The sequence below is a fragment of the Nyctereutes procyonoides genome, unplaced genomic scaffold (genome assembly GCF_905146905.1).
Source record: "Nyctereutes procyonoides isolate TBG_1078 unplaced genomic scaffold, NYPRO_anot_genome, whole genome shotgun sequence".
Lineage (NCBI taxonomy): Eukaryota > Metazoa > Chordata > Mammalia > Carnivora > Canidae > Nyctereutes > Nyctereutes procyonoides.
The window spans coordinates 83,469,797-83,485,464 of NW_026575140.1; the positions used below are offsets into that span (position 1 = coordinate 83,469,797).

General features: G+C 46.6%; 1 protein-coding gene across 3 annotated transcripts in view; it reads right to left on the reverse strand.

Moving 5' to 3' along the window:
• Positions 1–942: 942 nt before the first annotated feature.
• The window catches only part of ETS1 (ETS proto-oncogene 1, transcription factor), a 131,031-nt gene continuing 116,305 nt past the window's right edge, over positions 943–15,668 (reverse strand). The window contains exons 10-11 of one of the 3 annotated variants that reach the window (XM_055306516.1): positions 5,758–5,876; positions 943–4,804 (exon numbers count right to left, since the gene is read on the reverse strand). In XM_055306516.1, coding sequence (XP_055162491.1) covers positions 4,589–4,804; positions 5,758–5,876 — 335 coding nt within the window. In that variant the 3' untranslated portion in view covers positions 943–4,588. The remainder of the gene's footprint in view (positions 4,805–5,757; positions 5,877–15,668) is intronic. The other 2 variants (XM_055306517.1, XM_055306519.1) reach the window with 2 other exon arrangements.

Consider the following 15,668-nt stretch of genomic DNA (forward strand, 5'->3'; position numbering starts at 1 on the left):
AGGGGAGATGGCTCAGATGTGGCCTCAGGTTGGCTCAGGAGTTGCGTCTTTGCTTGGGTTTGCAGCAGAAGACTAAAAAATATAAGGACCTCAAGCCATCTTCCCAAGTCTCCCCGTGAGTGGTGGTAGCTTGGCTGAGATGGAAGATCCAGAGCCACCCACCTCCCCGTCAGCGCCGTCCCGCCGTGGCCAGTCCAGCTCTGTAACCACTAGACCACACAGTCAATGTTCAACGTGCAGTCAGCAAACCTCAAGCTCCAGGCTGGGAGAAACAGATTTTCCAAAAACAGAGCTCTCTTTGTGAACAATTCAGCAAAAATTCCCTTTCCAGCTGTGAGTCGGGATTCATGTTGCAAATGCTGGTGTTAATTAAAAACATCCACCTTCTACAGTTTCAACAACAAGAGAAAAGTACCACGCAGGATGTGTTCCTAAGCGCTCCTCCCCAAAACGCTTATAAATATGATTTTATTTATGACGGGGGCTGCTGGGGGTTCTGACAGATATGAGCATTCCCCATTTTCGGCCTCAATGAAAGAGTCAGGGCCAAGGAGATGAATGTGATCGGGCCAAGTTTTCACAGAGCAAAATTCGTATCGAAAGAAGAAACCAGAATCCTGTTCACGTCCAAAGCATCAACTAAAATGTTCGACTTTCTGTGTTAATATCAGGAACTTTACTCAGTTGAAATCAAATGTTTATCTGCTGAGTCATTAAAAATTTGCTTCACGTGGCTCTTAGTTCATTCAGACATGAACAAGATGCGGTGTGACGAGGCCAGGAACATTCCACAAAGGATGACACCGCATAGCCAATAATCGGGGCATTGCATTATACTTCCCTGTATTCTCATTATAAGTTTATTGGGAAATCTTTATCTGAACTGGTCTTGACACAGTGAGATCAGCAAGACTGAACTGCATTTCCTCCTGTGCTCGTCTCTGGTTGGTGGGTCTGTCCTGCTTTTTCACACATGCACCAGACAGGAAAGAATCGAGCCAAACCCACATTGTTATGAATGAATTTCTTTGTCTTTAATCTCACACAGTTTAAAATACAATATGAAATCAGGCTACAGTATATAAAAAACTCTCCAGCAAAATGATGTGCCAGCATCAGCTACTAAAATAAACAAACAAAAAACTCCCCCATAAGAAATTTTTTTTGCATTTAAAAAAAAAAACACATAGACACTTACATCGCTACATCTCTAAGCTACCTCAGTTCTGATTTTTAAAAAGCACCTGCTTTTCCTTTTTTTTTCATCTTGCTTTTAAATGTTCAGCTTTTAAAAAATATAAATTATATGAAAATACAAGTTGGAAAATAGTCAAACACAATATAACATCTTTTTCACCCCTATACTTCTCAGCTTAAAAAAAAAGTATTCTTAAAAAAAGTTCAGTAACTGAGGCAGTATTCCTGATAGAGATAATTTCATTTTAATATATATACTTTATATATGTATATGTATACATATATTTATGGTTCCTTGAAACTTCTTTGGAATGTAGATATGAGTTCAACACATTTATATAGACCCCAACAGAAAGCAGCATGCACAGCATGACTAGAACAGAGAAGGTGTGATTTTCACCATGAAGATTAGGCAGGTTAATGCTCTAAAACCCAGAGTGTTTGTCTCCAAAGTGAGGAAAAGCACATCTGATCTTCGAATGCCACCTCCAATCCCCAAAGCCACAAAACCGGGGCTCTGTGTAGGGAAGTCCCTCCCCTGCATGGAGAGGGAAACAAAAGTGACCCTGAACCCGACCACCAAAACCAACATGGGTTAAGGCTTCTCCAGGAAAACAAGGGTTTCATCACTAAACCAGATTCGCCCATCCTTCCTCTGAAGTTAACATGTGTTTTTAAAAAGCATAAATGCAACAATTCTGCTACATTTCCAGTGTATAAACCACCCACCACTCTTCCTGGGATGGTCTCTGGCCTCTGGACAGAAGGAGAAAAAAAGCATCTGGCCAGATGGACAAAGCTGTCTTCACTAGCGCACTAGCTACAAATACTGAAAATGGCGGACCTAGAGGAGAGAGGCCTCTTAGCAAACAAGTGGGATGAGGAGCATGAGGAGGCACTTCCTTATCTCTTATCTGCTACGGAGCTACTGCAGGACTTCGACACACTCACACAAGGGGAGTTCTCAGCATAAATTCCAAAGGAAAGGCTGGTGCACTGAGAAAAAGTCATGTTATGCCAGGTTGCGGACAGCTAGCAAGGCCCGATGCCCTGCCTTGGTTCTACTCTTGCCCCCTACTGAAACGTGGAAAGACTTAACCGAAAAACCCAGGTTATTATTTTAGCGGCAGTTCTGCACATCTGCAAGCACACGCGCACGCACACGCACACGCACACGCACACACGCACGCCTTGGCCAGTGCCCAACAAAGATCACATAGTCTAAGAGGAAACAATGTAGCCCGACGGTTCCACCTAACACTCCCTGAGCAGCTCCTAAAATATTTCGAGAGCTTCATTAAGGCATCTGCATCTGGAAGCCAAGTCTGCCTTTGCTTCCCAAGTGGACGCTCTGATACATCGGTATCAGAGTGAGCAGACTCATGAACCCCAGAGCTAAGTTCCTGATAAGTCAGGGTCTGCAAGAGGACCCGGGAGTCAACGATCCACTTTCTCAAAGATTCGCTAGCAGGTAGGTAGTACTTGCAGTCTCTCAGCCGGAGCCCACCTTCAATGTCTCTTCCCCTCTCCCACTGAAGTCCGCGAGAGCTGTCCCTCTGTCAGCATCCTTTTTAATCAGGCATCTATTTGGGGCAGGGGGGCTTGAGTGTAGTAGGCACTTTTTCCCACTGGTCACACGCTGGTTCCCCCCTCCCCGCCCGGGGAATAAATCCAAACATTTGCAGACCACCCTTCAACACTGCCCCGGTCCTTTCAGCTTGTCGTTGAACTTCGGGAGGAACTAGAAATCTATTCGGATCTCATGGACCACCTCATTTTCTTCACTCAAGCTCCTTTTCTTATGTTTCCTTTGTCCTCATGTCGTTCACCTCTTCTGCAATCATTCACCCTCACTTACCCTGTGCCAGGAAAACAGATCCAAGCACAGGCCCTCACGGTGTCTGCATACACAGCCTCACCTGACACCTGACTCTGCTAGCTTCAACTCTTCAAAGGAAAGCCGTGCACTTCTCTTCCCAAAGACAGCCAAGCCACATTTTACTTCTATGCAACCTTAATTTCGACTGTCCCTAAAACCCAGGATGTCTGAATGGCTTTGTCAGACACCCGTCAACTCATGCCATAACCGCATTGCTCTTTCACTCACAGGTCGGAAAGCTGTACATTTCTCTCTACTGGGTAACAGGGTAGTGGGGGTAAGGGGGGAAGTAATAAACGTGGGATGCTGGGAAAAGGAGAAAGTATAGAGTGTTGGTCTGGGATGACATGCATTCAGGACTTACTTCCTAAGACCTGAGGGGTAATGCCCATGCACACAGCGTTTATTCCAAGTCATAAATGTTGCAGGTATAGAACCAACAAAGAAACAAGTCATTCTTCCTCTTTCAATCTCCTTTCTATGACTTCAACAGTGCTCCTACAGTGACTGTGATCCAAAACCAGGGCTGCAAAATACATTCAGTTCAAAGACTTAATGCTTCTTAGTTCAATGTTAAGTCCAAACCCGGAGAATCCGCTAATGACAGGTAAGTAGAGGGGTGTGATCCTTTTTTAAAACCCAGATGAAATTCACATGCACAGGTCCCTTGTGCCCAAGTCAGCATGATATATTTTTTTTCCTTCATATAGAAGTCACATGAATTTGGGATCCCCGATCTCAGTGACAGCACTTTGCATTTCCAGTGGGGTCTATATAAACAGTTTCCTTGCACTTTGACAGAATTCTCAGCCGGCAAATAAAAACAAACTTGCATGATACCACGATACTGAGACCACCTTAGAGCTTAAGACGATTTTTAAGAAAAAAAAATACTGGCACAAAATTTAATAAAATAGATTTTAACACAAAAACAGTTTGGGCCCCTCTCCATTGAAGTCCATCTTTGTTTCGAAAGTCGAGTCAAAAGTAAATAGTCCTTGTTTTTTAGTGCATCCCCCACACAAATGTTTTATCCCACCTCCCTCTTTTTTTTTTTTTTTGCCCTCCCAGACCTTAAAACAAAAGCAAGGTAATTGCCTTTCATGGGTCTCATGACTCCTGATGTCTCAATTTCTTTTGCTAATAGATCCATAACTCATAACTCAAGACACATTTTTTTTCATGGATGATTTTTAGAAATAATGGTACACGTTCATCTCCTCCTCCCTTAAGCCAGATCTTTCAAGCTTCTAAAAAGACCCTTCTCTCTCTCTCTCCTGAAAATTTGCTCAAGAATTTCTTGTCCCACCCACCCCACAAGTCCTGGCTCTCTTTTTTTCCAACTGCGCACAATTGATTATAGCTGCAGCTCATTTAGCTCCCACCCCTGAATGTAAAAAAATGAGTTCTGGAAAATTAAAAATAGAATAACAATTAAAAATTAAGAGTCCGACCGACATGGTTGTTCTTCGAAATGTCTCAGCAGAGTTTCCCCGAGCCCTGTGGTGTCCATCACTCGTCGGCATCAGGCTTGACGTCCAGCATGGCGTGGAGTTCCTCGGGCGTGTAGCCCAGGAGGCTCTGCAGGTCACACACAAAGCGGTACACATAGCGTTTACCCGCTGTCTTGTGGATGATGTTTTTATCATAATAGTAGCGTAGGCCACGGCTCAGTTTCTCATAATTCATCTTAGGTTTGTTTTTCCTTTTTCCCCATCTCCTGGCCACCTGAAATTTAAAAATAAAAAATGAAAAAGAGACAGGGTAAATACCTATGGGATAATCCAAGTACATATGTTTATTTGCCCCCATATCCCGTCATCATGACCCATGATGTTGTTCAGGTAAGATGGCTTGAGATTCAAGTGGATGGAAGATCTTTTTCTCACCCACTTATTCTGAATTCCAGTTTTCAAAAGAGCTGGGCAAGATTGCTCAAAGTAATGAAAATATATTGACCCTGTGTTTCTATATAATAGAGTTAAGGTGCCTGATAATGGGGGGAAAAAAGATAAGCAACACTATAGACTCTCCTCTTTCCTCATGTTGTTGGTAGGATACCTTCGCTCTGCAAGCGTGAAATTTAACGTGAGGCAGTGGGGCAAGGCTAAGCTGCAGTCATGCCTGTGTTTCATCAAAGGGAAGAATTTTTTCTACACCAGAGGACCCTATCTTCTAGTCAGCCAGACCCGAGATGTTGTCTCTCTTGGTCGGTGTTTTCAAATCTGTCGTGCTCAGAATGGGGCAGGGCACAGAGCAACCGCTCCACATGCATTTGTTGAATAAAATCATGAATTAATGAACAGATTGTCCTGGTCTTCCAAGACCTCTTGAATTGTCCAACCCCCTTCTAGATTCACAGGGCCACGAGACCAGGACAAGTGCCAAGTCAGAAAAGGCAACCCGTATTTATGAAGGCTTGCCATGTGCCAGGCATTTCTTATGTATCGTTTCCACGAATCCTGGGAAACAAATGGGCAGTGTAGATATTTTCTCTGTTGTCCAAAGGATGCAACTCAAGTCTCAGGCAGGCTTTGTCACTGGCTCAAGGTCATACAAGGACCAAGGGGCAGAGGTGGGGCTGGAATCCCAGAAAATGTCATCCAGGCCCACATCACCACTTTCCAGAGTTCACTCTCATCCTCCTCCAACACAGGGCTCTCAAGCCACTCCCCTCTTACCTCATCTGGGTCAGAAAGCTTGAACTCCCAGCCATCTCCTGTCCAGCTGATAAAAGACTGACAGGATTTATCAGTGAGTAATTCCAGAAGAAACTGCCACAGCTGGATTGGTCCACTGCCTGGAAACACAAGCCATTGTGAATCATTACACCAGATGCTCAGCACTGCCAGCAATTAATCCCATTATATAGCACTCCTCCTGCCTCCCCTCCAGTCCATCCAGCCCCGAGAGAATGAAGGCAGCACATAGCACAAATGTTGGAGGAGGTGCTATGAGTTCGAAAGGACTGCAAGGTGGAAAACTTCCTACTGGGGAAAAAAAAAAAACCTTACAATATACCCTTGTCTTATCAATATTATTTTGACTGACTCCAAGGTCAGTCCATGTCTGCTGCTATGTAAAACCTTAGAAAGAAAATTATTACTAGATCAATCCTCTGGGACATCCTAAGGCAGCACAATCTTTTGTGCCTTCAAGCACTGACTCATTATTTTTGCCTTAACTAGGAATAAAGATAGTAACTAAGGAAGATCTTTGCCAGTTCCAATCTGAAGTCCAACCCCAGAAGTGCTTTTCTGTCTTAGAGAGCCTCTGGCCCCTGCTTCGTCAGTGACAAGGATCCCTACGCTGGGGTCATTGAACAAGGACACAGAAATTAGATATTCTTTCGGTCATAAGGTCATAATACTCTCCACCACCATCCCGTTCCCCACCAGGCCACTCACAGGCAGCCACCCAAACTAAGAAAGGAGGACGCCATCACTCTGTATGGGATTCACCTGCTCCTCCACGAAATCCTCAAAGGTCAGGTGAGGACCGTCTCAGACATCATTTATGGGGTCAGTATATTCTAACTTATGTGCACACACACACAATTCTCTTGTCTTAGACATCAACACTGCCAAGATCTTAGTTCTGGAAAGCCAGACATACTCTGATCGTCAATTTATCTTATGCTAAAGGATTTATGCTAACAAATTTCCTTTTAAGATAACTTCCTGTTCAGATATGACAATGCTGCCAGTGATTCCTATCTAGTTTATGGGTATAGCCAGAGAAACAAAGATGGGTTCAACAGTCCGCGGTGCTTGTGAGATGTCTACACCATCTTGGAAGCCATCTGGACAGAGCAGGGTTGGGAAAGAGCCAGTCCATGCAGACGTAGGAAGCCAGGCACACTCTAACTCGTACAGGAAAACTTGACTTTCTAAAGCTCTAAGCTTTAACCTGAGCTTCAGATTTGTCCCATCCAGAGTAAAGTGTGATTCAATGGGAGACCAGCTTTTTAAAATCTAAACACACACACACACAAAAAAAAAAATTAAATAAATAAATAAATAAATCTAAAAACAGAAATGTTCTTTACAATCTAGAGGGGTGATCTCTTGTTAGAGCTAAATACTTCTACAAGGTACATTCACATGCATCATTTTGCTGATTCCTAAAATCCACACCCTGGACCTCTCTATAGGCAAAGCACAACTGGTCTTACTCTTTCCATTCTATTAAAGCAGGAAAAGAAAAAAGCGATGTGATTTTGCACCAGGGCACAGTGAGAAAGTGGTGGTGCTGGGTCTAGTGCCCAGGCCTTCAGGATCCAAGCACCCGGGCTATAGGCACCGACATGGATATGCGACTGTCTGCTGGAGGAGATTCTCCGTATCCTCCTCCCCACAGTCCAAGCTAAATATGGAAGATGAAATAGCTCTACCTTATTTGCTAGGAATGCACCTTGAGCACCTTAAAACCATCCTGTAAGAAATACCTTATGCATACTCTAGAATAAAATGATTCAGTGGTGAGGTGGGCACTTGACGGGATGAGCACTGGGTATTATTCTATATGTTGACAAATCGAACACCAATAAAAAATAAATTTATAAATAAATCTTTAAAAAAAATGATTCAGTGGATCCTACAAAATAACATTCAAAGAAACAGCCCAGACCGTTCACTGGGAAAACCCTACCCTCTTCCATTTCACCCCTGATTAAAACACCATTTCGCATACAACTCAGGCACATTTGCAGATTTGTTGGGAGTTGAGTTAACGTTGCCAGCCACTACTGCCCGGCTCGGCTCACTGGATGAAACGTGACCCTACATGAGGAATCCGTTGAGAAGCCGTCCTGGATGGGCAGGCTAAGTACACGTCTCTACTAAGAAATGCTATGGAATTTCGGGTAGCAAAGAAACTCAGAAAAAAGCAGTTGTAACAACCCTTGCCAAAGACCCGATTTCCTGAGGTGGCGCAAAATGACTCTACCCCAGAGGACATCGCTGTCTTAATATTATTCTCAAGAGAGATATGACAAAGAAAACTCAACTACTCTGAAACTATGGGAATGGGCCCTGGAGTCTACAGTCCTCTCCTGGGCCAAGGCCACAGAGTGGAGACCTAAGACAGAGAGGGCAGTTGCTTTAAGACCCCGGACAGGGACACCTGGTGGCTCAGTGGTTGAGCATCTACCTTTGGCTCAGGGTATGATCCCAGGGTCCTGGGATTGAATCCCGCATCTGGCTCCCTGCACAGAATCTGCTTCTCTCTCTCTCTCTCTCTCTCTCTCTCTCTCTCTCTCTCTCAATCTGTGTCTCTCATGAATAAATACATAAAATCTTAAAAAAAAAAGGCCCTAGACAAAGAAAAAAGCAAACAAGAGTTGGGAGTTGTGTACTTACTATGTACCAGACACTGCGTGTGATGCTTTATATTCATCCCATTTATTGCTAAAGATAACTCCAGGGAGTAGATACTGGGATTATCAAATTTGCTTTTACGATTTTTTTATTAAAATATTTTATTTATTCATAGAGACACACACAGAGAGAGAGAGAGAGAGAGAGAGAGAGAGAGAGAGAGGCAGAGACAGAACCAGGCTCCATGCAGGGAGCCCGATGTGGGACTCGAACCCGGGCCTCTAGGATCACACCCCGGGCTGCAGGCGGCACTAAACCACTGCGCCACTGCGGCTGCCCTGCTTTCACCATTTTTACAACAGATAAAACTGAGGTACTGTGTCCCTTGTGTCCACTGGCCTCGTCCAAGGCCACTAAGGAGTAAAATGGCCATTGAGTGGAGCCCAGGCAGTCTGACCCCCAAGCCCTTCATCTTCACGCTGCTTTGTCCTGGAAGCTAGCCTCCCAACAGCCTGGCTGGCTGAGGGGAGCCAATGGGTAAAAGGACCAAGTTGGTTTTTTGTTGTTGTTTGTTTGTTTGTTGTTTGTTTGTTTGTTTAAAAAAAAGCATCTCTTTTTCACTTGTCACAGCAGACTCAGGACACTGCATGGCCAACGGTTCTCCTGACCATCCGACCACTGGTGACCTTGTGGTTCATCTCCACAGGTGACCTTTCCAGCCCAACAGGTCAGTCCCCTCCTCGTGGCTGTTAGGCTGTAACTTCACTCTTCTCCCTCCCACTATCTACCTTCAAACCTCTTTCCCACTATTCATCTTCACATCCCTTTGGAGAGCGGAGGGCTAGTCACACCAAGCTGCGGGAGAGGAAAGAAGGACAGATCGGGATCCTTCCGCCCGGGCACATCCTGGTCATTGGCGGGGAGCAGCAGCCACATTCCAGGCCCCCAAGAGAAAGGCCCAAGAACGCCTCCCAGTCCCTGGCCCTTGAGACGGGGCAGCCAAAAAGTGCAAAGCGGGGAGTTTAAGTCCCGTCGCTGGCAGCAGCTCCCAGAGGCAGGGACGTGGGACAGGACTACCCTTGCTGTTTCTCCTGCCCGGTGCCACGGCCCAAATGGACACATTGCAGGCCTGTGTGTGACCCGTGTCTGCCTGTGGGGCCGGGTGGTGGGGCGGCGGCAGCAGGGTGAATTCTTGTCGTCTGTGGGTTTGTGTGTTTTCCCCGTGGTGAATCTTCCTCTGTTCATAAGGAACATAAAACTGTAAAACTTGGGAACTAGGAGCCCAGATCATGGGTGAGGTGCTCTCAAACTTCTTTTTTTCCTATTCACACCACAGGCAAGAGGGAGCCTAAACAGGAAAACCAGATGCCTAACAAAAGCATACAGACTTTAATGGGGAGAAATGTCTCTGGTCAGCTTCACAACAAGCAAAGGCAAAACACGGTGATGTCAGCTCAAGTCTCCTTCCCCCAACTCTGGAAGACAGATCCTGTGAACCCACCCCTGCTGACAGGCACACGCAGGGCTCCTGCCATGGGTCTCCTAACGTGGCTGTTCAGCCTTCAGAAGGCTTACGTGTGGCACCAAATGAAAGGAGCCCTTGAGATCCACCCCCAAAGATTCCTCTTTCTTGAGGACTCTTTTTTTTTTAAGATTTTATTTATTTATCCATGAGAGATACAGAGAGAGGCAGAGACACAGGCAGAAGGAGAAGCAGGCTCCCTGCAAGGAGCCCGATGCAGGACTCGATCCCGGGACCATGAGGTCACGCCCTGAGCAAAAGGCAGATGCTCCACCACTGAGCCACCCAGGGGTCCCCCCTTTTGCAGACTGCCCTTTGGGTTATGGGGAGCCATATATAGGAAGGACGCAAATTATTGTCGCGGTTGCAAATGCGTGCCGGGTCAGGGCACGCATTCTGGGTCCAGGGTAGGTCCATCCCCTGGACGGACTCGTGGACAGTCAGTCTTACACTTGCTTCCACAACCAGGTGTCACGTTCACTTCAGGTCTGGGCAGGCATACGAGGGCCACCTGATGGAAGCACACAGCTGGGAGGCAGCTCCAGGACTGAAGCACACTGGCGACCCGTATCTGGGCCATGGGCACTTCTTAAGGACCAGACTTGCTGAACCAAGGGAATGAGGCTGATGCTCCCAGTCACAGACTCTCCCAGAGGACGTTTCTGGATTGCCTTGGGTAGCTCTGCCCAAATCCCCGGGGCTGCATCTCTTGCCCTTGCTTCACCATATCCTAAAACCCTAAAGCCTCTTCCTCCTTCTCCCTGTACCCAGCCCCACCCACCCACCCAACTGGACGGTGCTCCCAGTGACCTCTGTCCCAGGGAGCAGAGAATGGTACTAAGAATAGTGCCAGTCATGGGAAGGGGGAGTTCGCATACTCAGTGTGACTCACAATGGTGTGCCTGTCTGGGGGCCCCAAGGCAGTCAACGGCGTCCTTCACCATGCTGCCCCGGGGTGTCACACATCAGGAATCCGGTGGCATCACTGGGAAACTATGCTTCTCAAGTAGAAACTCTCAGCCACAACAACAGAGGGGTCCCTGTTAGAAGGGAGTCTCTCTCCCCAGAAGTGCAGGAGGGAGGGCACCACACACACACACACACTCTGGCTGGGCCTCAGCTCCTCGATGGCTACAGCAGGGGGATTTCCTCTGACTGCTTTGTTCTCCTCAGCTTCTGGGAAAGAGGAAAGTTCTTAGTACAACACTGGCAGTTCTGATTTGAAGAACGTGATGAAACCTTAGAAGCAGGAGTATCAGGTGGGGACCCTCAAGGCACTTCAAATCCAAGGTGTCAGTCTCATTTATTTTTAAAGATTTTATTTATTTATTCATGAGAGACACAGAGAGAGAGGCAGAGACACAGGCAGAGGGAGAAGCAGGCTCCACGCGGGAAGCCCAAGGTGGGACTCGATCCCGGGTCTCCAGGATCACACCCTGGGCTGAAGGCAGATGCTCAACCACTGAGCCACCCAGGTGCCCTAGTCTCATTTTTTTTTTTTTAAGGCAAAGCTTCAAGTAAATTCCTACTCATCTGGGTGATGCTTTAGGTCCCCTCTCCTCATCCAGGAACTAGAAGGCCCGCCATCTATCCTGATGAGGGTCGGTTATTTAAAATCCCCTGCTGCCCTGCTGTTGCGGTTATTGTTTCCTTACTCTGAGTCTAAGAAGTGAACAAGTTCAATACATGGAAAGAGGCTCGGACAAAAATCCTAGTAAGAGCCTCCTGGCAATCATACTTTCCGTTGGACAGCCTGTCGGGTATCTTCTCATTTTCTAGGCCATGGCCATGGACTCACTGCTGGTGAACAGGGTGCAGGATTGCACTTCAGCTTTTCCTTTTCATTTCAACAGCAAGATCTCACCCAGTCATCGGTGCCCCAGCATGAGGCTACCATGTGAGAGCTGAATTCCATGCAGACGGAGGTCAGCACGGGCCAGTCGCGCTCCCCGGGAGCCTTCTCTTGGGGTCTGCCTACCGAGACCAGCCTGAGGGTGTGTCTGCCCTGTGCCCATCTCTCTCATCACTAGAATATATGCTCTCCAGGGCAGAGGGGGTGTTTTTGCCGGGGTGCAATCTAAAGCCTAGGTGGGGATCTCCCCAACAGATACCAACAACCTAAAGGCGACTTGCTGTCGAATGACGCCAGTTGTTAGCTCCTTGCGCGCACGGGCTGCATCTTTCTGACACCTCTTTTCTTGGCGGCAGGTATGGTGTTTGGGACAAGTGCTCAGTAAACATTTTCAGGCTCGTACAGCTGAAGCACTCGTCCTCTGCAGGAAGGTGTAAGGATCTGAAAGGCTACCCCAGCTGCTTCTCTCTATTAAACCCTATCTGGGACTAATCAACATGAGTGACTCCCAGGCTGTTGGATCAACACGTTCCCCAAAATAAAAACGCCCACACCACCTGTCCTTTGGGGATTCATTTGCTACTTTGAGAAGTTAATCTCTTCAGCTTGACTCTAAAAGTCAAATCAAATATCTCAGTGTGGGCAGGACACCACATTTATTTTAACCTATGAAACTCTCATGGTTGGTCACCCTTGCAACAGGGTAGACTCTGCTCTAAGAGCACACATCTGGCAGGTGGTCCTAAACCAGAGGAACGGGGCCTTGACTGGCCCCTCCCTTCCACCCAGGTGTCTCTACCCACAGCCAAACGATGATGGCAAAAACAGAACACCCAAATCCAGAAATGACCCATCTGTTCACAAATCTATCTTCCCCTCCTGCCACTGCAAAGGTGCCCACCGCTGGTGGTACAGGGGGTGACCCCAGAGTCTAGGAAGCATCACGCCCTTCCTGTCAACCCCCTTCTAAACGATCATTCACAAAAGATCTATTTCCACTAAGTCCTTATGAAACAAAGTTGGGTGACGACCAGGAAACATCCTGATGAGTTCTTGCCCTCCTTCTCCTGACAGGTGCTTGCCCTCTGAACCAAACTCCACCCGAAGTTGCAAAGCTCTTTTGCCTGAGGATGAATAACTAACTGCTGGATGGTTTGGCCACCAAAGCACTAGTGGTCTTTTCAAAGACTTTTAAAAGAAAAGGAGGGGCAGAGATTGCTTGATATTTTGGCTTGGGTTTACCTCTGCAGGTACCTTTTCCCCATTTCTTCTGAGTTTATGCCCTTCCTTTGACTCAACCCCAACCCGATGTCCTCTCATCTCCAACATGATCTAAATATGGTACGTTCCATAACTAGCCAACAATGCCTCGGCTCAATGAATCACATGGTCCATCAGTAAGTTCCTGTATCAATGGCTAATAACTCAAGGACCAGCAGTTGGGGATACAGGTTCTAAAAATTCAACACACGGCCACAAAGAATACTATCTGACGGGTCCCTGGAGAACACCCTCCATGAACATAATGGACAATGACTTCATGAACTTGCATTTATTTATTGCTCAAAAGAGCCAGTAGCTCACAATGGAAGCAAGACAGAAAACAGCTCTCGAATCAATTAAAACCAGCCTTTGATGTCAAGTCCATGTCTCTGGCACGTTAGAGCAAAAGAAAGGAGAAAGAAATTAAAAAAAAAAAACTGAAAACAAACCAACATGTCAAGTGGTGGAAAACTGAGAGATGAGAGCAGACGGTACCCTAAGAAATCAAAAAATATATACGCCCAAGGAGTGCCCCAGGTGGGGAGGTCAAGCATCTAGCACTTTGATCCCATTTCCTCCCTGATTCGCTGCACGATCTTGCACAACTAATTTAACCTCTCTGGGCTTTAGTGTTCCTGTCCCTAAAACGGAAATAGTTATCCTTGCTCCTCCCTACTTGATAGAAATGTAAACTGAGTCCCTGTTATCAAAAAAATACATAAATATAAATGTATACGCACATACACGTATATAGAGAGGCAACCACAGTGCCCAATATCTGGGGAACAATATCAAATACAACAATGGGATTGAACAGAAAAACGAAACAACAGAAAATGTATTTTCAAAAGCAGACTTTTCAAAGAAAAACAGATTGAAAGGATGACATTTTTAAAAAATTAAACATAGCGAAAGCACTAGATAAAATTCAATTATTCTTCCAAGAATTAAATTGGCCTTTTAACGTGGCAACTTCGGAAAGGGATAAAGTTGCAGGTTAAAAGAAAGGTTAAAGTCTATAACTGCAACATTTAAAAAAAAAATACTGTACATGAGAAGGACCAGTGCAGATTTGTGATAGTCAGGGATAACTCTGTGAAGTTCTTGCTCTGATTCAAAGTAGGTATGCACAAAAAAGAACAGATGCAAACTGCTTTGCAAGTGAAAGTATCACAGACATTTACGGTTTGGGGAAATCTTGGCCACAGACAGACTTAGATCCTCTTTCCCCCAATGTGCTTTTTCTCCCTAATCATTTATGCTCCTCACAAAGCCTCCTCCACTAATTATTATGTAGGGCTGACCCAGCAGGGATTCAGCAGCAGTGCTCACAAAGGTCAGGCCTGGAGTCTGGGCCTAGGGACACATCCCACAGCACGACCCAGAGGGAAAGCAGAAAGTCCCATCCAGCTAATCGATGTCCAGGACAGGCCGGGCCACGAGACCAGGCTGCCCCACCTGGACCAGGCGTACGCGAGCCCCCACCCCACCCCTGTCCCAGCCAGCCTGTGCTGGTCCTGAGAACAAGAGGGTTACACTCGTTTAGTGAGCCTATGGAGGAAAGACCCTTGTTTTCACTTGGGCTCCCGCACCTGCAGGTGCTTAAGTACACCTGTGTGGGGGTGGAGGGAGAAAGGAGACTGGTCGTCTCTTAAAGGGGCAGCCTGAATTCAAATGCAGCCACCTCTTGCCTCCCAACCCAAGGGCTCTGGGGAACTGAACCATACTCAAGCTACCACTCAGCCTTGGACAGAGAGCTGGGGAAGCTCGCGTCAGGAAGTGGGTTCTTTAGAGCTTTTCCTTCTGATGTCTTCTAGGTAACTGACTGTTTTAAGAAGTCACCAGAAATGGGTTAGGTTTGGATTTGAGGGTACAGGGTGAAATTTTGTTAGAAACCAAAGAAATGCGTTTTCAAGCCAATGCAGAGGTCTATAGAAACTGCCTCCTGATGATGATGTATCTAGGTAACAGGAAGAAAGAAAGATATGTGCGCTGATTAGGATCAGAAAGTAGAATCTGGGGATTCTGAAGCCTGTCCTTCCTCTCCGTAGGCTCTGGAATTTATTTTGTCCTAGCAGTGACGCTGCCCCTGCAGATCAGGGATGCGGGAAGGGACGAGCGAAGTCTTGGGGAGGTGAGCTACATCCCCAGTCCCCATCGGGGCACTGAAGTTTTCCAGCCTTCATCTGGAAAATAATTTCTGAACGCCCCTCACATGTAAGGCAAGGCAGTCAGACTGGGTGGGATGACAAACAGAACGTGAGCGACAGCCAAAGGGGCAGCAGAAAAAAACACGTTTTGTTCCACCATCGTGCGGAGAGCTGAGCATGTCCTACCTACGCCTGGCTTTTAAACAAGAAAGGACCGAGAGCTTAGCCTTGAGAGGCCTTTAGAAGAACCTGCAACCACCTCGCTCTGAACGTCAAACACCTCCACAGAGCTGCACCCTGCGAGCACCTCTCCAGCCAAGAGCGTCCCAACCTCCCGTCGAAGTATGAACTTTCACATTCACTCACCTTAGGAGAACTTTCACTCTTGTGATTCTCAGGGAGAGGTGAGTCACACGCAAGACAATGCCATTTGCCTTGTTACAGTCAACAATAGGCACCGAGCTCTGAGGCCTGTCGCCGGCCCCCA